The 22,737-nt window shown below is 35.6% G+C and overlaps 1 protein-coding gene across 6 annotated transcripts in view; it reads left to right on the forward strand.

Moving 5' to 3' along the window:
• The first annotated feature begins 1,818 nt into the window (after positions 1-1,818).
• Positions 1,819-22,737, forward strand: part of slc4a7 (solute carrier family 4 member 7) — an 84,783-nt gene continuing 63,864 nt past the window's right edge. For 5 of the 6 annotated variants that reach the window (XM_056474678.1, XM_056474673.1, XM_056474676.1 and 2 more), the window contains exon 1: positions 16,348-16,770. In XM_056474678.1, the coding sequence (XP_056330653.1) occupies positions 16,708-16,770 (63 nt within the window). In that variant the 5' untranslated portion in view covers positions 16,348-16,707. Of the gene's footprint in view, positions 1,941-16,347; positions 16,771-22,737 lie in introns of those variants that run through there. The other variant, XM_056474674.1, reaches the window with a different exon arrangement.

A 22,737-nucleotide genomic window follows, 5' to 3' on the forward strand; every position in this document is an offset into this window, starting at 1 on the left:
TGACAACTTGATTAATAATATGATGGACCTCTGTTAGGCATTAAAAAATGATGTAACATTAGAAAATAACGTCTACAAGTACAATTAATGTTAAACAGATGTATGAAATCTTTCTTAGAACACGTTTTCAGTGATTTTAACACCACTGACCACCCCAGTATAGCCATTCTTGATTGAGGGACCCTAATTAAAAAATGTAAAGACATTTAAATCCCAATTTATACTGTACAAAGTTAGATTATAAATATATATGTCTAAAATATTGTTTGTAATGAATTATTTAAAATAAAGCACATTATGTTATGTTATGTTATTATGTTATGTTACATTATGTTAATAGACAACATTACAGTACTGTAGTATTAAATGTATTATTTATATACCCATTTTAACTTACTTTAACCACATTTTCAAATAATTTCCAATCATTTAATTGTTTTTGTCATAATTATTATTATTAATAATATTATTATAAATATTGGGCTGCACAGTGGCAAAGTGGGTAGCACGGTCGCCTCACAGCAAGTCGCTGGGTCAGTTGGCGTTTCTGTGTGGAGTTTGCATCAGGCCCATAGCTGTTGCCTGGTGAAAGGGGGGTGGGGGGGAGGGGAGGGGGGGTTCTTAAAAACTGGACCTTTTTGCAGTTTTTCGTCTCATTTTATATTTAATCAGGAAGTTTTAATTGGAGTCATATTTTAAGCACCATTTTTTTTTGCTGGACTAGCTGGTTGGATGGTCATCATACTGTACATCATAACCAAGCTTTTTGAAGTAAGTATTCATTTCCTAAAGGTTTAGAATGAAGAAATATGAGAACAATACTTATTTTTTAAATACATATTTATTAGATTATATATCATAAAAAATAGAAAAATGTTAAAGTTTTAAATTAAAAACTAGCACATTGTCATTTAAATATCATTCATTTAAATAGCAAACTGGCCAGCACATTCAGTTTTCCTCAGTCACACTGAAGCGACAGCCAAAGCCTTTTTCGCTGGGTTATTTTCATAATTTATTATGGCATAGCAGTCAAAATAGGACAAGCTCACGTATGATACAAATCCACCTCCACCTGCCTACAGGCCTGTGCATGTTCTTCCTGTGTTGCCGTGGGTATCCACACTGGGTGGTCCGGTTTTCTCCACAGTCCGAAGACATGCGGTACAGGTGAATTCTAAAAATTAATTTGGCCGTAGTGTATGTGTGTGGATGAGTGTGTATGAGTGTTTCCCAGTACTGGCTTGCAGCTGGAAGGGCATCCGCTGTGTAAAACATATACTGGATAAGTTGGCTGTTCATTCCGCTGTGGCGACCCCTGATGAATAAAGGGGCTAAGCCGAAGGAAAACGAATGAATACATGTATTATTATTTACTTTTGACATTATTTTGTGCTCCCTTTGGCTCCCTGGAACTACAATATAAACTTTGCCTTTGTAAATAAAATCAAATAGTTTTGACAAGTTGGAGGGTTTCACCTTGACACTCCCTTTTGTTTTTGTTATATCTCAAATTGTAACACATTACGCCTAATCACCCCATAACACAAAATACTGTTGTCTACTGTTGTACTTCATCCTCACGGCGAGGTTTCTTTCCCTAGTGGATTTTACAGGCTATCCAATAGCCGGTCAACCCCTCCCCTTCTTATAAATATTCATATTCCAGAGTCCTTCCTTCGATGTTATTGGCTAACAAAATGCCGGTCGCGGCAGAGCGAACGGATGAAATCACCTGCCAATCTCACCGTGGGCGGGGCTTGTCAAGCCCAGATATATGTAAAAATACCATTCACACGCTTTCAGTGGCTGTGACACGAGCGAAGGGGCTTTTCGAAATATCATATTCAAATCAGTCTCCGGCGAGGGACGGAAGAAGTCCCCAGTTTGAACAAATGGACGAAGATAGCAGCGAACAGATGAAACCCCTTCTAACCACAGTAAGTATAAAGTTATTTGTTGTTGTCTCGCCAGAGTTTAGTTTTGCGGAAGCCTGGAGCTTCTCTGCGCGCGTCCGTTTCAAAGAAAGCAATGGGACGGGTATTAGGGGGAAAGGGATGGTGGACCGATATAAAGCATCACTTCCTTTGGTCTGTTAACCAACCAAGACTGTCCACATTGTAGTAGTGTACTTGAATGGTGCCTGATTTGAGATGGTATCGCAGTGGAGAGGTAGTTTCATTGTTTTGGGGTGACCACGCTTCTGCCAGGAAGTGTCGTTTAGTTCATTGCGTCACAATAACGGTGAAAGACCAGCGCTTTATGTACTGGAAGGACTATCTCTGTCTCGTTTTCAGGATATCATTACTCAAAACACTTTATAAACATTCAAGTTATAACATTACATTTGTTTTGGGGTTTAGTTATTTTCTCACGATTATGTTTTTTGTCTGTTTGTCACGTATTGATAAAATAGATCTCTCTCTATGTCTGTTTGTCTGTCTCTGTGTGTTTCTCTTTATATATATATATATATATATATATATATATTATTAAGAAAGCATTAACAGTAAAAATAGCAGAGAAATAGCAAAAAGATGTCAATAAGTATGTCAACTTTTTCTTACAATTTATATACAGGACATTCTACCAGAAACCTACATTATCTGTCCCTAAAATACAGTGAATAAAAAGTATTTCACCCCCCAAAAAATGGACTGATAGTTGATTTCTGTGAGATGTTCTGTAAAGACATACAGCATTTATTTGGCTCACAGATTTTTTTCTTTATTAAAAACACTTGTTTGTTTACAAATGTAAAAACGTTGTCATTGTTGTCTTCAGCCCAGTAAAACCTAAAGCGTTAATAGTTTTGTAATGCTAAAAACTGTCATTTAGAATAAAAAAAACTTCAGAAATGTGAAGTTTAAATTGTTATCATTCACATCAATTGATTAAAAACATGCAATTTTAAATAAATACTACAAATATATAATACAAAAAAATGTACAGTTGTCCTCATGTTTTTGTCAGTCCTGTTACATTTGCATCAAATTTAACATAAAGTGATGCACATTTTAGGCTATAACTCTGAAGTGACATCACTTGATGGAGGAGAAGCTGACAGTGATCAAGGATGTGTTCTATCTAGGCATGGGCTGGTATAAGATTCTGACCGTATGATAACCTTGGATAAAAATATTACGGTTTGATGGTATTGTGATTACTTCTGTAATATATATATTTTTAAATGTCTGAGTTAAAAACTAAAACATTTTCCCATTTGAACACAACATATTTTATTTTGAGAAACATTTTAAATATTTTGGAACAGTAAACATGTCAAGCTGAATAATGAACTTCTGCTGTCCTCATTAGTTTCAAAAACACAGATTTATTTACAATTTAAAACGGCCTCTGTGGATCTCTTTTTTTGCTAGAGATACTGTTGTCCTAAAAAATGTTTTAAATGTAAATAAAAAATCTTACACATACTGCGCATCGTTGGATTTGCTCTTCAGTGTTTGGACTCTCAGTAGTGATTATTAAACCACACTGAACTGAGCTAAACTGAACTGAACTTAAATACTACAAACTGAGCTACACTGTTCCAATTTACTATGACCTTTTATGTGAAGCTACTTTGACACAACGTACATTGTATAAGCACTATACAAATAAAGGTGAATTGAATTGAACTTTAGGAATGGTATAGTAGAAAATTTTGGTGGTTTTAAAACCTTGACTTTTCCAAACTGCGGTATAGCTTGAAAATGGTTTTCGTCCCATGCCTAATTCTATTATTAAATTGTATGATTTTATGCTTATTTTTGTATGATTTTTTGAGGAGGACCAGCTTAAATATCTGGCCCTGTCACATTTTTAATGAAATTTTGTGAAAATGTATGTTTCTGGTAGAATGTCCCTTACGTCCCTTACTTTGCAGACATGGTTATATTCATTTTAAACAACAAATACCAATGTTTTCTTTTTAAAAATTAAGATGAAAAAATTTGAAGTTTAATTATAAGATAAGCATTTTGTAGAAATATTATTATGAAAAATTAAAGTCTAATTATAAGTTGTTGTTTTTTTTTGTTGAAATAACACATCAATCACAGAAAAAATTAAACGTTTGTTATTTCAACAACTGTCACTGTAAAAAAATTTGACCTTAAATTCACAGTAAATTACTGGCTAATAATAGCATAACTCTAACAGTTAAATAATGTATGTAAATTCACAACAAATTACTGAGGTAGTTCACAGTAATTTACTTTGAATTTGTTACATTAAATTACTGAAATTACAGCCATATAGTGTAACTTCACAGTAGATGGCGATTTCACAGTATTATCTTGTAGAATTAACTATATTTTGCTGTGAAGCAGGCTTTCCTCGGCTAGTCATTCTGACATTTACCCAGACTTTGAAATAGGGCTGCTCGATTATTGGACAAATCATAATCACGATTATTTTGGTCATAATTGTAATCATGATTATTCAGAACAATTTTTATATCAGTTGAAGTCAAAATTATTCGCCCTCCTGTAAATATTTTTTTTATATATACATATCATATATAAATGTATATGTTGAATAAAATTAAAAAAGGTTTGAATTTCTATAACATGCAAAAGATACAGCCCCTTTTACAGTAATTTGCTGTAACATGCTAATTTGATTAATTTCACAATAAAATTCTGAATACAACACATAACTGTGTTTTTTTTTTTAAATGGTTAAATCCTGTTAAGTGATACTAATGTAATTTACTGTTAAAAATTACAGTAATATGTTGTGAAAATACATAATAAATGTAAATAAATTTTACAGTGCATTATCTGCGCTGATTGGTATTTTTACCTTCATAAAATAATACAAATATTAACATTTTACTCAAATTGATAACTAATAAGTTTTCTCTCCAAATGGTCTTTTAAATATATCATAATAGATGCAATATTGCCACAAGTTTTGGTAGGGGTGTCAAAATTAATTTTCTTCACTGCACCGCGATGCAGACGCGGACAATTCGGTATCGGTTCAGTAATAATCATAACGGGTTATTATGTACTGATGTCATTTATCTCATATGCGCTATGTCGCCGTAGCTTACTATGGCGAGGAAGGCGAGTGCGAGTATTTACAACACTCCAACTACTTAAAAATGCAGAAACTGCACAATTTCACTGCGTGTGTTTGCTGGACAGTATTTCACTGAAACTTACAGCAGAAGCCCCTATTTCACTGCGATTGAGAAAATGAAAGTACTCCCTTTCTCTCTCTCACTGTGGCCCATTTGAGCTGCTGGCGTGACTTTTCCTCTCCTCTCGCCTGTTACAGCGACACTTCTGGATACAGACACAAGTGCGCGTCTGCAGAATTTTCTCCACTGTGTCTATCATGGATCAGCTGTAATCGCTGCTACCATTTATCAGTGCACTCATATGTAAACAGCGCCAGCGGGTTAGAGCCAATCGCAGCACTTTCTGTTGAGCGCGAGACCAATAATAGGGGTGTAAGAAAGAACTTGCTAGACAAGCGAGCGGGATATTTATATTTGTTTATTTGCTATAAATGCTCGTGTTGTTTAAAGGTACAGATCAAATATCTGACTTTGTATTAAAGGACAAAATTACAAATAGTATATAATTATAAATATATTTATACATTTTAATACAAGAATTGCTGTGCTGTGAAGACGATATAAAACTGTGTATGGAAAGCATCGTCAATGCACCGAGATATCGAATTGAACCCAATCGATGGCATGATAATCGTAACAGACCAGTGTAGGTTCACACCAAGTTTTGGGACATCTACCTTTACAACTACATTATCTTTACATAACATTCCAATTCTCAATTGTAATCCTTTGTGTTTAATATTGAGTTGGCCTATAACAGCTTCCACTATTCTAAGGTTAAGGGGTGTGTTTATGGGAGTTTTGTTTACCATTCCACTTGAAGCGCATTTGTGAGGCCAGGCATTGATGTTAGATGAGAAGGACTGGCTCACAGTCTCTGTGTAATTCATCTCAAAGATGTTCAGTCGAGTTAAGATCAGAACTCAGTGCAGGTCAGTCAAATTCCTCCACATCAATCCTGCTCATCCATGCCATTATAGGCCTTGCTTTGTGCAATGGTGTGCAGTCATGTTGGAACAGCAAGGGGTTATTCACAAACTGGTCCTGCAAAGTTGAGAGCATGAAATTGTCTAAAATCTTTTAATATGCTAAACCATTAAGAGTTCCTATTCACTGGAAGGGGCCAAGTCCAGTCGCGTCATAATCCTCCCTCCATCAAACCACTGCAGTACAGTTCTGCTGGCAACCCAAAACCCAGAGTAATTCTTCAGATTGCTAGACAGAGAAATGCGTTTCGTCATTCCAGAGAACACCTCTCCACTACTCTAAAGCCCAGTGATTAAGTGGTTTACACCATCCAATTCTTAGCTATGCACTCAGTAGTGGAAGGTTGGATCCAGCTGCTTGGCCATGGAAACCTATTCCCCAAAGCTCTCTACACACTGTTCTTGAGCTAATCTGAAGGCCACGTGAAGTTTAGAGGCCTGTATCTATTGACTCTGATGAAAGTTGGTGACACCTGTGCACTGTTCATCTCCGCATGAGCTACTGTAACTCCGCACTGTACATGGCCTACTGGTTTGTGTTGCTTCCTCTTTGTTCTGATACCACTAACAGTTGACAGTGAAATACAGCTATTTATAAACTTCAAAGGTCATAATCACTTTATACTTTCTGGACATGAAGACTTAAAATTCATATCCACTCCTTTTATCACTTATGTCTGTCAACCAAAGACATTTGTAAATGTCAACCTAGTTAACAAAAATTTAAATAGTGAACCCAACCATTTTTATCAGTTGTTATGTCTGTCAGCAGTAGACATTAAAATGTGAACCAATTTAACATCAATTTGTATAGTGAAGGATTGATTATTCTGGCTCTTACTGCTGTTACTATTTACATATGTTTGTATAACTGAACCCTTTCTTTCTGTCTTTCTTTTATTCCCCAAAAGCTTAATTTCCATGTAGCTATAATGACTTGAGTAAATGTTTTTGTCTCTCTACAAATGATGTCCGTCCAATAAAGACAAACAGACAATTCTTATGATTACTTAAATATGAACAGTATTACATTCCTTATTCCACATAACAATGACAGTAACTTTTGGTTAGGCATTAGGGATGCACTGATAGAATTATTATTATTTTTTTTTGGCCTAAACCATTTTCAACAAAACAACTGATTTCGATACTGATAACAATTGCATGTAGGGCTGTGCGATTAATCAAAGTCGCATCTAAGTTTTTATTTGAACAAATAACGCAGCGCGCCTAAACAGAGCACGAGAACAGGACTCTGAATAGTCTGCGTATACAGGATGATGAGTTCAGCACCGTAGGACTTGGTGCCGAAAAAGTCAAGAGGTAGATGGAGAAACGCAGATGTATTGTAGAATCATTTCTAAGACCTGTCAGTCACATATCCTATTTAAAAGCTTGTGGAAAGTATAAGGTGCGTCGCTTCCTTCAGCATTCAACGCTCTTTGTTGTGCTCACTCTCCTTTGTTGTTTCTCTGCGATCATCAACCATTTTCTCAGAGAATGACAAACTAACAAAACATTGCTGCAGTTCCAATACAAGTTTCATTTATGGAGAAAATTAAAGGAAATTAAATGGAGTTTGGGTGTTCTTTGTTTGTCTGATGTAATTAGTCTACTGATATGTGTACATTTCATACAAAGTATGAAGCTGATCATCAGTTCTTGTTAAATGACTCGTGGTGTGCTTGCAGCATTCTGAATGTAGAGATGTTTTCAACTAGGTGTGCATGGAATACGAGTGCACGTCACTCAAGAAGTATGCACGCAAGCCGCGCGCCTCCATTGGAAATATCGCATCTGTTACGCGCACAAGTTCGTTATGTCAACGGCCTATTTTACAGTTGCTTCACAAAGAGATCTATGATCTATGTATGGCAAAAAAATATGGACACATACAAAAGTACACATACAAAAGTACACACAGCTTCGGATATGCGGTCTAACAGAATATCTGAGCCTTACTTGTGTTTGACGGAGCACACACACACACACACACACACACACACACAGTAGTCTATTTATTTGGTTTGCCATAGGTCTGTTCTAGAGATTTGTTACACCTATACTATGTGACAGGTCTTTGATGAGGATGTAAGTGTTTTCCTTTGTAAATATGTTTCAGATTCACACTAAAACGTGTGTTTGTGTTAGTATCGTGATGAAAATCGAAATCGCAATATTGTTCAAAAACATTTGTGATCGGTTTCTTTTGCCCATATTGCACAGCCCTAATTGCATGCATCACAAGCTAGTTACTTTTGGCTAATCTTTTCAAAGTGTGAAACGCAGAACATACGGGATTATGTTTTCATATAAACTATGAGCAGTGGGCCATTGCTACGCTGATGTTATCAATACACAGTGAAACACTTGTAAAGTGTGAGTACTATAAACAAAACGTAAAGAACTATCCTTGACTTGTTACCATTTGTTTTTTTTCTCACTGCTGTCAATCTTGGCGCATGTGTGTTGTCAATATTATGTAATGTGTTTAAGGTTGGTTCAAATGGCAAATCTGAGTTGGACTGAAATCCACATGAGGAAGTGCATGTGGGTTATTGCACAAGTATGTATATTGTTTACTGATGACACTAAACAAAGTTAATGGTCTATTTATATGAAAATGTTGCAATGACCAGCTCTTGTGTAGCCCGTTTCATCTTCCACCTGTGGCTTTTTTTGCTATCCATCACTCGGGTGTCTTCAGGGCAGTGATTCCATAATAGTGTCGATGAGAGAAGATTTCATGGTTCATTGAGTCTGTGCCATAGTCATTTTACAGCACTGGTTCAGATGGAAAATTAGACAGGAAGTTTGTCATTGTTCTCTGGCTGGAGGATCAGCAGCTCTCGGGGGTGCAGGGACCAAGCGGACAATGCTGTTGATAAAGCCAGCGAGGGCACAGCCGTAAGCTCAGCAGGTTTAGAGTAGTTCGGGACAGTAGTATGAAGCATTGTGACCTCCTGTCTGCATGTAGTAGTCAACACATTCACTTTGTTAAATCACGGCTAGTCTTTCCGGTCTCACACAGTTTACAGCAGTGGACTCTGATTCTTTGGAAATGCAATTGTCTAACTGCGTATTCATCAGACATGGTGTTGGCACAATGGTCTAAATGTGCATTAGGGCAAATGTTAATTTCACTGGTGATGATGAAATTTTGACCACCAAAAACTGTTCAGTGAGCTGATTTCACTCTCCCTCCTGCTATAGTCACTGCTCCGCTTTCACAACGGACGCAGAAAATGATGCACTATGAAACACGTTTATTGTTGCTGCAACAACCAAAGTGCAAGAGTTGTGGGGCATCAACTAGCTTGTGTGTGCAACGTCTGTCTGGTCAACTAATGTGCCAACATGACATTTCAATAGCTGTCTAATTTCAGAGCAGGGTATCCGTGGGCTCTTAAAGTCATAAAATGTCTTAAATTTAAAAAACAATGTTAGGCCTTAAAGTCTTAAATTCACTAAAATATGGTGTTGTAGGTTCTAAATAGTTTTAAACAGGTCTTCATTTTCTTGTATTCAAGTAAAGCTACCCATTCGGGATGACAATAATCCTTAAAATAATCTCAAAACTTTTTTTTTTATATATATATTGAATTTTTTTATTTATTAATTTTTTTTATTAAGAGATACTAAAACAGCTGTTAGACATTTTTACAGCAAATTCTCCAAATGAAATTTTCAAAACTGGGAAAGAAGTTCTTCGAAGTCCACACAAGCTGAACTGAGCGTTCAGAAATGAGACAATCTAGCCTACAGAGGACAGATCTAGTCACCTAGGAATCATAACAGCTGCTGTTTTATTAAATGGTAATAAAATTTGTAATGACTTTTTTCAAAGTGATTTTTAAAACTTATTTAAGCGATCTGAAGGGAAAACAAGGTATACAAAACCTGGAAATAGGTTTCCTTTGATCCATACATGTACACATAAAACTGTACACCGTCTATAAAATTACTGTTTATTAAGACATGTTATACTCTCTTTGTTTTTTTAACGTCTTTAGATATCCAAGTCAAATAAAAACTGATTCATGCATTTAATCTGCAGTTTTCTTTTAAAAACGTCCTGCCGTTATCAGTGCGCAATGATTCTTGGGATGTTTGAGGCAGCAAAGGATCCACGGGTTGTATTCTTTATTACCTGGGAAACAAGGCAAGGCAAGTTTATTTATATAGCACATTTCATACGCAGTGGCAATTCAAAGTGCTTTACATAAACAGGAATAAAAAAAACAAGTATAAGAAAAATAAAAACAAATATTAGAAATGGTAAAAATAAAATAAAATAAAAGCTGATAAAATGTGTTATAAAAGAATTAAAAAGAAGAGAAAAACATAGTAGTTCGATCTGTCGGACGTAGCACAGTGCTCATTCAGTAAAGGCACAGCTAAACAGATGTGTTTTCAGTCTTGATTTGAACGTGCCTAATGTTGGAGCACATCTGATCATTTCTGGAAGCTGATTCCAGCAGCGAGGGGCGTAGTAGCTGAAAGCCGATTCACCCTGCTTTGACTGAACTCTTGGAATTTCTAGTTTATTTGATCCTAAAGATCTGAGTGATCTGTTTGGTTTGTATTCAGTGAGCATATCTGTAATGTATTGAGGTCCTAGGCCATTTAGTGATTTATAGACCAGTAATAATACTTTAAAATCTATTCTGAATGTAACTGGGAGCATGTGTAAAGACCTGAGGACAGGTGTGATGTGCTCTGATTTCCTGGTTCTGGTCAGAATTCTGGCCGCAGCGTTCTGGATGAGCTGCAACTGTCTGACTGTCTTTTTGGGAAGGCCAGTGAGGAGGCCATTACAGTAATCCACCCTGCTGCTGATAAAAGCATGAACAAGTTTCTCTAAGTCTTCACTGGAAACAAAGCATCTAATTCTTGCAATGTTTTTGAGATGATAGTATGCTGATTTACTAACTGCTTTGATATGACTATTAAAACTCAGATCTGACTCCAGAGTCACACCAAGATTCTTGACCTTATTTTTTGTTGTTTGACCCTTAGAGCCAAGGTACGCATTCACCTTGAGAACCTCCTCTCTGTTCCCAAACGCAATCACTTCAGTTTTCTCTTTGTTTAACTGAAGAAAGTTTTGGCACATCCAATTGTTAATTTCATCAATGCATTGGCAGAGGGTGTCAATGGGACTGTAGTCATTAGGCAGTAAGGCTAGGTAGATCTGAGTGTCATCAGCATAGCTGTGGTAGGAGATTTGTTTTTTTTCTCATTATTTGGCTCACAGGGAGCATATAAAGGTTGAACAGGAGTGGTGCCAGAATCGAGCCTTGTGGGACTCCACATGTCATGGGTGTCCACCTTGACCTATGGTCACCTGTACTGACATAGTAACCTCTCCCTTCAAGGTAAGATCTAAACCATTTGAGGACCGTCCCAGACAGCCCAACCCAGTTTTCCAGCCTATCCAGAAGTATGCTGTGATCGACAGTGTCAAATGCAGCACTGAGATCTAGTAATACCAGCACTGTTAGTTTGCCTGAATCTGTATTTAGGCGGATGTCATTGATTATCTTTATAAGGGCGCTCTCTGTACTGTGATGTGCTCTGAAACCAGATTGAAAATTGTCCAAACACCCCTTGAAGTTTAAGAACTTGTTAACCTGGTTAAAAACAACTTTTTCAATGATTTTGCCAATGAAAGGGAGATTCGAGATGGGCCTGTAATTGCTCAAAAATATGTTATCCATGTTGCTCTTCTTCAAGAGGGGTTTAACAACTGCAGTTTTAAGTGAGTTAGGAAAAATCCCTGAGAGAAGTGAAGCATTTACCACTTTTAGAAGATGCATTTCTAAACAGGTAAACACCGTTTTAAAGAATGATGTGGGGAGCGTGTCAAGACTGCAGGTTGATGTTTTCATAATTTGCACGATCTCTTCTAAGATTTTGCCATTAATTGCCATGAAATCGGACATAATGTCTAATTTCTTAAGTTGTGGTTGAGCAAAACAAAGGACACATTTGGAGGCTGCAATTGAAGGAACCTTTGAATTTTTTTTAAAATGAGACAGCCTTCGTCAAGCCACCATGACGCAGTGCCCTTTGAATGCATCCTTCAGAGGATGCAGCCTCTGAAATGAGACACATGTTGTATACTCATTCCTGCTGCTTGCAATAGCGTTACTGTGCTGTCATGGCAACGCTGGTATAATGGTGCCTTTCAACGCACTGTCAATAACCTATTAATTTAGATTTTTTTTAAATGTGAAATTCATCCGCTCTGTCCACAGATTATATTGTGCAAATGCCCAGTACAATTAAACAAGAACAAAGAAAGTGTAAAAAAAAAAATAAACAACAACCTAATTTAGACCATAATATCCACAATTTCCAACCATTTCCTTGGTTGCACCTTGTCTTCACATACAAACTTCACTCATTTTATACCATAAATAAAATCAAAAACAGTGTACATGCATATTACAACAGTGTAGACTATTTACACTAATTAATTTGAACCTTTTACACTTGAATTCATTCAAAATTTGTTTTATCGGTGCCAATATCCTAGTGGTTAATGTGTCGACTCACTGCACTGAGGTGCTCACAGCGACATGAGTTTGATTCCTGATTCGAGGTCCTTTGCAGATCCTTTTCCTCTCCCTAAAAAATAAAAAAATAAAGGTTTAAACTCCCTAAAAATTAAATGCTAAAAAACAGTTTTGTTTCACCCTGTTCATATTTTAGTTACTTTTCTGTAAATCCTGAATCCAATAGCATTAATTGACAAATACACACTAGCATGTAATCCGTGTGATTTGAGCTGACTGATATTTCTAATTTATCTGGCTTTATTAGAAACCAAGTTGTAGGCTGGTCCTCATTAGTAATCAGTAAATGCTTGGTGGTTTTGTTTTGCTTACTACGGTATATGAATACTACGGTATATGATGCTGTAGGGCAGCAGTAATTCAATGTAATGTAATTCTGCAATGATGCATTGACATGAATAAATATTAGTCAACCCAAAAACCCAATATGATCATGCAATCATATTTGGCAAACCAACTTTCCCACATTTAATATTTTCAAATTTCAAAAATGGGATTGCTTTGGAAATGCTCAACGCAACAAATTACAGTAGGTGCTATACAGTAGTAAATTCTCATCCACCTACATTTTGTTCAGCTTTTTTTTTTCCTACAGGCAGGCCATCTTAACAGGGATTCCTCCAACATTTGAATGGGGCTTCATTGATTTTATTACTCTTTGCTTAAGCCCCCTGCATTCATACAGATTTTGCAGCTTCTCAGGTTTAATTACAGGCATTAACAGCTTTACTGGCTTAATGGTACGACTTCCCATAAAGGTTACTCTGTTGTCACTGGCAACAGGTATTGCATTCTTCCTCTTCATGAGCATAATATCAGTCGGCTTACTTATCGCTTGGTAGCATTATGTGTGCTTGTTTGCATTTTCATTTATATTTGATATTATACGTTTTTGCTGCACATTTAACAAGGGTTTTTAAAGACGTGTCTTATATCTACTGAATGATTTAACAAATTTAAATGAATCCTTTTGGTAATCAAAAAGGTTTATGCTTTATAGTACCATGTGTAAATAACATGCATGTTTTTTTTTTTTGTAGTTTTCGTAAGAGTTCATTGTTTTTCTGTTATGTTTCTAAATTATGATTTAATTTAGTAATTTAAAAGCTTGTCTAGTTGAAAACATGAAACTTATGTCTAACATTTCACAGCTAGAAGTAATATAAATGTTATAAATGTAATTCTATTTCGAGCCATCACGGTGGTGCAGTGGGTAGCACAATCGCCTCACAGCAAGAAGGTCGCTAGTTTGAGGGTCAGCTGGGTCAGTTGGCATTTCTGTGTGGAGTTTGCATGTTCTCCCTGTGTTGGCGTGGGTTTCCTCCGGGCGCTCCGGTTTTTCCTCAAGACCTTAGACATGTGGTACAGGTGAATTGGGTAGGCTAGAATTGTCCGTAGTGTATGAGTGTGAATGGGGGTGTATGGGTGTTTCCCAGTGATGGGTTGAAGCTGGAAAGGCATCTGTTGCGTAAAAACACATGCTAGATAAGTTGGCGGTTCATTCCGCTGTGGCGACCCCAGCTTATTAAAGGGACCAAGCCAAAAAGAAAATTAATGAATGAATAATTCTATTTCAATTAGAGCTGCCCAATATATCGTTTTGGCATCAATATCGCAATGTGTGAATATTCAATAATCACATCGCAGGACGTGCAATGTGGAGTCAGGATTGTAGTTGACCAGGACCAATCGTTTTGGATTAATTTCAGTTTAACATAAAATGAAAATAAACAAAGTTTGCCAATTGTGATTATTAAAGTGTCTTTAAAACAAATGAACTATCATGTTTGTAGCTTTAACAAAGAATAATTGTACTTAATTATTTACACAATGAAGAATATACAGCTTTATTGTACATTTGATTCTTTTATTTCTGTACCTGTATAGTTTTAGATGCCTTCATTTATATATTTGCTCTGCTTTATCTCTGCTTGTAGTTTGTTTATTATATTTTATGCAAATTCTTTCCTCTACAAAATCATCCCAATCAATCCAAAATTATTAAGTTTATTAAATGTAATATCGCAATGTAAGTTTTTTCCAACATCGTGCAGCCCAAATTTCAATGGTATTTTTATTATAATTTTATATAAGTTATATATATTTCTTTACATTTAATTTCTTGATTTTAATTTAATTAGTTTTTTAGTTCATTTCCTCATAATGACACTGCAGATGCCAGCACACAGAACATGTAGACATGCTATTTAAGTAGTCTTTTTGCAGTTTATTATTTACATATTGTGAATTTTTTTTTTGTTTGGCCTGAGGAGAAATGGTCGTGCCCAACTGAGCCTAGTTTCTCTCGAGGTTTTTTTTTTTCTTTCACTTTCGTCAATTGGTGAAGTTTTGTTCCTCGCCACTGGCTTGCTTGGTTTTGGGAAATGTGGAGCTGCGCATTTGATGGATTTGCTCTTCGGTGTTTAGGCTTTCAGTAGTGAAAATTAAACCATCCTGAACTAAACTGAACTTCAACTCTGAAATCTGGACTGACACAGTTTCAATTTGCTACAACTTCTATGTTAAGCTGCTTTGACACAATCTACATGGTAAAAGTGTTACAGAAATAAAGATGAATTGAATTGAATAATTCAATGATATAGGACTGGGCGATATTGCAAAAAAAATTATCAAGATATCATGTTTCATATCGTTCGGTATCAATAATTATTGAATTTTTAACAAAACTTTAGTAATATTAGGATTTTTTTTTTCCTTTAACCACTTTATTTTAATTTATCAACATTACTAAGGCAAATAGTTTTAATAGTCAAAATCAAAAATATTTAAACAAAATATCTGATCTCTTTATAATAAAAGAAACATACAGTTGAAGTCAGAATTATTAGCCCCCCTGAATTCTCAGCCCCCCTGTTTATTTTTCGAACGTTTTTTCAGAGGATGACAAACCATTGCTACAGCTGCGATGCAAGTTTATGGAGAAAAGTAAAAAGCGCTGCAGTGTTTGCCCTGGGTAATTAGTCTGCCGTTATTACTGAAATGTGTATATTACAAAGTGTGAAGCAAATTGGTTAGTAGTAAGTAGTTAGTAGTGTTTTTCAACTAGGTGTGCCTGGAAAATGTGCGTGTCACTTGTGCACCATTTGCGTAACAGTTGCACGTTGCTCCAATGTGCGCGTCATGCAAGTCGCATGCCTTCATTGGAAATGACAAACTTACACCCTAAGCTTATTGGCATTGCGTTCAAGGCGCATGCTCAGCAGCCACATTTAATAAATCTATAGCCTTCATACCAAACTTTTTTTAATTTTTTTTTATCGATATTGACAATGGTGTTCGGTCAATAAATATCGATACCGATCACCCAGCCCTATGACATTCCACTGTCAAATTTGCTGTATTTGTATTTTGTTTTCAGCATTCAAATCGTATTAAATGAGGAGTATATGCCAGTTATTTTCATTGCATTGTGATTTATAATATTACCTTTGCAAGTAGTCTGTGATGCTGCATTCTGTTTTAATCCCTCAGTGTCTTAACACCTCATTGCAAAGGCATGCTCAGTCCATGTATAGCTCCAATGCTGTTTAAACCCAAGCACTACCCATGCTCGTGGAAAAACACATGCACACTCACAACAACACACCCTCTCTCTCACAAGCACTAAAAACAGCTCTCGGATATATATAACTCCTCATGTTGAGGTCTTCGCAACCAGGAGTGAGACCCAGCCGACGTCAGTTTGAGAAGCGTGCGCTGGCAGCGTCTTGCAGGATCCTCTCTCACTTCTGCTTCCTAAAGTCAGACGCTGATACAGTCCGATATTGAGTAAAACGGATTGCTACTTAAGTTTGCAGACTTCCTTTTTAGTAGATCCTGAGTGTACAGTAGCTTGTCATTCCTTTTTGATTTTTAACCTGTTAGTTTTGATTGTTTTATTAACTTAATCTGTAGAATAGCGGATCATTATCAAGATCTGTGGCCCTGAGCAACTACATGATTGGAGTTTTTGTTGTTTTAAGTGTTGATTGATTTTTTTCATTTTTTATTTTGGTAACGTTTTGAAGACCCTCCCCAGAGTCTGAGAACAATGCAGGACTTCTGGGGAGATGTTGCGCACATGAGGACCACCATAGGAGCTACAGCTTCTTCGGTATGTTTTTTAGTCACTCATGTATACATTTTTCTTGAGCTTGACACATGATACCGATTTTGCATGGCTCATGGAATATACTTTGACTTGCTGTTAGTGTCTGCTCTGCGGTTTTGTTTGGATAATGAGCAACTTCAGCATTATGAATGTGACATTTGCAGTAAAAACTGAAAACATTTATTCACAGAGAAAGTATATGTTAGCATTATATTGAAACATCTGTTTCTATTTTCAAAACTACTAACCATAGGGTTATGGGATCAGAAATATATCAATCTGTAAACATATTTTGTATTTTAATTGGGGAAAATAAACATGCGTTATGGATGTGACCAAAAAAGTATGCGGTATACATCATACTTTGTAGACATTCTGTGAAATTAAACTGCTCAACCCTAAAGAAATAATGCAAGTCAAAAGGATAAGAGTCGGCTCTCTATAGAGCAAAAATGATTGATTTTAGTTTATTATACGTTTTTGCATTTATGAGGAAAAGCTTCGTTGTGGATGTGACAGGTGTGAAATTGGCACTTAAATATCCCAATTACAATTACACCACCACCACCACCAGCCTGAACTGTTGATACAAGGCAGGATGGATCCATGCTTTCATGTTGTTGACGCCAAATTCTGGCCCTACCATCCAAATGTCACAGCAGAAATCGAGACTCATCAGACCAGGCAACATTTTTCCAATCTTCTATTGTCCAATTTGGTTGAGCCTGTGCAAATTGTAGCCTCAGTTTCCTGTTCTTAGCTGACAGGAGTGGCAGCCGGTGTGGTCTTCTGCTGCTGTAGCCCATCCACCTCACGGTTAGACGCGTTGTGCATTCAGGGATGTTGTTCTGCATACCTCAGTTGTAACGAGTAGTTATTTCAGTTACTGTTGCCTTTCTATCAGCTCAAACCAGTCTGGCCAATCTCCTTTGACCTCTGACATCAACAAGGCATTTGCGCCCACAGAACAGCCGCTCACTGGATATTTTCTCTTTTTTTGGACCATTCTCTGTAAACCTTAGAGATGGTTGTGTGTGTGAAAATCCCAGTAGATCAGCAGTTTCTGAAATGCTTAGACCAGCCCGTCGGGCAATAACAACAGTTCAAAGTCACTTAAATCCCCTTTCTTCCTCATTCTGATGCGCATTTTAAACTGCAGAAGATCATCTTGCTTGAAATGCATGAAATGTTCCTGAATAAAAATTGGAAGTGCCAAACTACTGTTAAAGTTGACAAATTAGAAGTGAAACACCTGAAATTTACATGAAACGTGATGACGCGATTGCATTAATGGAGTTATGTGCTATAACATGTAAAATGGGATCATGAAAGGAACATTCAAAAAGCAACCCATGTAAACGCCTTAATCATATTATTGTCTTATTCAGATTAAGGCAAATAATTTGATTACTGATGTCCATGGAAACATAGTCAGTGTTTCACGGTTTTCTGAGCAGTCTAACCACATTCGGGAACAGTGATTGAATAATCACATGTAAAATAATACTGCATATAAAATAGTACTGCATACTACTTTAATAAACAGTTCAATAAAATAGTTATGAAAGTTACAAATGGTACAATTTCTTATGTATGAATGCTTTTAAAATCCTAATGCCTCAAAAACATTCAAATAATAAACCATAATCCAGACTCAACATTGCGTATGCTCACAATGTCACTATTCCAAATGATCACATTGCGATCTCGATGCGAAACGATATATTGTGCAGCTCTACTGTAAAATACAAACCTACATCAAAAACTTAGAAGAGGTTTTATTTTTAATTTCAAGGTTGACATTTGCATGTAATATGGTGTGAAATTTAGTGGTATTCTGATGAAAAAGGACAAGGCATGTCTTCAGGTTTCAAAGGCGCCTTACCTTTCATGTGTCATTGTGGTTTATATTTTAAATCCATCTTGTACCCTTGGCTGCATTTTGCCCTTTGGGTGATATCTGATGCTATGGCACTCAGGAATGGCTGGACAGATGCCTGTGATGGGACAGGGCCACCTTGTATTTTTATTTTTATTTTTTTAAGCACGGGACTCTCTGTGAAAGTACTGGAAGACAACATGCTTATGTCACCGAACTACTGAACTTTGAAGCAACTTAATTCCAGCACAATTTAAAAGCATTCTAGTGCTATTGTTGTTGTTATTGATACCACTAATATTAATATTTAATATAATAAACATTAATTTAACTATAAAAACTGATTCTCTAAATAAATTCAAGAATTAGTGGTGAAAAAAAAATCAGTTGTATGTTTAATGTTTTAAAGCGAATTTTCTGTCACTCTGAGTCTGAACTAAAAGCAATTCTAATATACTCTCATCTGTCACTTTATTAGGTACACCTTACTAGTACCTGGTTGGACCCCATTTTGCCTTCAAACTGCCTTAATCCTTCGTGGCATAGATTCAACAATTGAGATTTTCATCCATATTGACATGATATCATCACGTAGTTGTTGCGGATTTGTCGGCTGCATATCCATGATGTAAATCTCCTGTTCCCCCACATCCCTAAAGTGCTTTATTGGATTGAGATCTGCTGACTGTGGAGGCCATTTGAGTACAGTGAACTCATTGTCATGTTTAAGAAACCAGTCAGAGATGATTGGCACTTTATGACATGATTCATTATCCTGCTGGAAGTAACCATCAGAAGATGGTTAGTCATCAGAAGTCATAAAAGGATGGATATGGTTCGTAACAAAACTCAGGTAGGCTGTGGCGTTTATATGATGCTCAATTGGTACTAATGGGCCCAAAGTGTGCCAAGAATATATCCCCCACACCCTTACACCACCAGCCTGAACCGTTGATACAAGGCAGGATCGATCCATGCTTTCACGTTTTTGAATGTCTGAATGTCGCAGCAGAAATCGAGACTTATCAGACCAGGCAACATTTTTCCAATCTTCTATTGTCCAATTTTGGTGAGACTGTGCGTACTGTAGCCTCAGTTTCCTGTTTCAGAGCTTGTTCATCCTAAATATAAATCATCATAAATCAATAAAATAAATAATTTTAAAGATTGGATTCAACATGACAGTACTGCAATCACAAACAAAAACGTTTAGAAACTCCAGTTCTGATTAAAATGTGAATTCAGAGAGATGGATTTGCATAGCCAACACTGTAAAAAATGTTTCATTTCACAAAATTGATTTGTGTTGGGAGAACATAAAGGAATTAAGTTAACTTGTTAGTTTTTACAAATTAAAGTGGATTGGAAAGAAGTTGTCCACAGAAAATAACTCAACAATTGTGTATCGGATTGGATTATGTCCCTAAAGATTCCCACCTCCTAAGTCTGACAGATCTGTCTTGGCTAATTTTGTAAACTACAACAGCCCTTTTCCTACATTGCTATAATATTGAAAGGCTAAAATCAACAACAAAGGCAGAACAAACCTTCAAAATGCAGTTTATTTTTTAATGATATATTAGTCAAAAAAAGGTTTTAAATTCAACTTGTAAATTTCATGTGAGGCATTTGAATTAATGACTAGATCTATTTATATAATTGTTTTTTTACTCCATGAAATACAGTATAGCTTAACAGTGGCTTTTTCTAACTTCGTTTCTTGATTAGGTTTATTTAAACATTAATAATTAAGACATCACTTACAGGTTAAGTAAAATGTTATGGATACAACGATTGCAAAACTAATGAGCTGGGGACACTGAATGACTTGCCTGAGGGGTAAATGTAATGCTGCATGACTTATTTACAAGCTGTTGGTTCACTCTATTCCTGCAATTGAAACACTTGATTGAGTGATTACTTATTGGTTATTCATTTTAGAGTTTTTTTTTTTTTTTTGTACTATAACTAGTAGTAAAGCGGAATGAATGATTGCATTCATTTGCACTCTCCTGCAGTTTGAGACACAGACAGCATTTAAAAGTTCAAAAATACAGAAAAAAGTAATCGTTTGACAGGAAGTCACTCACTACGTAATTTCTGATTTTTCTTCTTGGATTTTTTTGGGTTTCAGATTCTGTCAATTTAATCTAAATAAAAATATATAAAACTTAATCATAAACCAAGTTCCACAAAACCACAAATGTTTGTATGAGCTGCACAATACATCGTTTCAGCATGGATATTGCAATGTGCGTGTCTGCAATAGTCGCATCACAGCATATGCAATATTGATATTATATGTTGGGATTATATATGAGCAAGAGTCAACATTTTGGAAACATGGTATTTGTGGAGTTTAATCATAATAAAAGTTTATCATCTGCTGTGACTTTGCAATCAGGCACAAGAAATTGTAGCTTTTGTTAGTTTTATAAAGATTTATTTTATTTAACTATATACAATGAAGATTATACAGTCTTTTTGCACATGATTATTCAATTCCTGTACTTGAAATACTGTTTGGCTTCTCAGAAAACCTTAAAGCACTGTACATTTCTTTTTTTCTTTATTGCTTTATTTTATTTATATATATTTTTAAATTCTTTATTCTATTTTATGCACAATTTACACCCAGAATAATACCAAATCAGTCTAAATTAATGAATTCTTTCCAAATAGAGCATTTCAAGCTATCTGGTGAAATTATATTCATATCACCATATATATTGCAGAAAAACAAAATATTGCAATGTCATTCTTTTTTCTAATATCATGCAGCCATAATTTGTATTATGGCATTATTAAATTTAAGGTAATTAGTCTTTAATATCTTAAATAATAGTAAAACAAACAAAGTAGTAATAGTTATTTTATTAGGTCTCAAATTTGTGGATGGGGAAAAAGAGAAATTGATATGCAGCCAACATTTTATTTTTTCTTTGAAAGTGTGATTTAATTAAATTACATCAATAAATGAATATTGTATACTGAATATTAGGGCTGCACAATGTATTGTTTCAGCATCGATATCGCAATGTGCAAATCTGCAATAGTCACATCGCAAGATCTGCAATGTCAAGTTGGGAATTGACTTGCAACCACAGGTCAGAGCACATGATTTGATTGCAAAGTATAACTCTGATATAATAGTGTGAATTTTATTATTACAATTATTGTTTTTAATTACCATTCTAATGTGTTTTCAGGGGCTGTGACTAAGATTTCAAGTTAATTTAAGCAATTTGGGCACAAAAAATGAGTTAAAAAATAAGTTTGCCACTTTATCAAAGAATGATTGTTTATTTATACTATAAAGACTCAGTGCAGTGTTTTTACCTTTTTAAGTATTGAATTTCTGTACCTCAATCCTGTTAAACACCACCAAAAAATGCTATTTATTTTATTTTTTATCATTGTTCTGTTGTTTTAATTCATGTTTAATTTGTTTATTTTACATATTTTGGGGTGATTTTATGCAGATGCACTCACCTACAGAATCAAACTCTCAATCAACGTAAAATGGTGCATTTTTTTTTTTTTCAAAGAGTTACCAAAGTCGTCTTATGAAATTACATCGCAATATAAATTGCAGATAAACAAAATATTGCAATGCCTGTTTTTTTCCTATGTGCAGCCCTATTGAGTATAGACTATACAGAAATTTACCAATTATGTCTCTGTACATTGTGCCCTTTTTAGATGGCAAAAGCAATCAACAAACAGTATGAATGCATCCTTTTGCTCCTGATGAACTTTGAAAATAGTTTTGTGTGTGTTTTCTATTACACTTCCATGTATTTTAAGGTAATTTCACAGATGATTCAGTAAATATTGTATATATTCAAATACAATATTGTAAATATTCAGTAAGTATTGCACATCACTTTTGGCTTTATCACATTTGATGGTTAACATATTACGCAGTTGTGGGCTAGTAGTGGCTGACTTTATTTTTACACTGCTGCTTTGTGTGAGCTCAGAAAAATGTGCCCTGAAATAGTTTGAGTGTAAGAATAGCTGTGAATGTGATCTGCCCATGGTTACATCATCCCAGTCATGCAGCTGCCCAGAGGACACGGTTGTGTCTA

The sequence above is a fragment of the Danio aesculapii genome, chromosome 16 (assembly GCF_903798145.1).
Source record: "Danio aesculapii chromosome 16, fDanAes4.1, whole genome shotgun sequence".
NCBI lineage: Eukaryota > Metazoa > Chordata > Actinopteri > Cypriniformes > Danionidae > Danio > Danio aesculapii.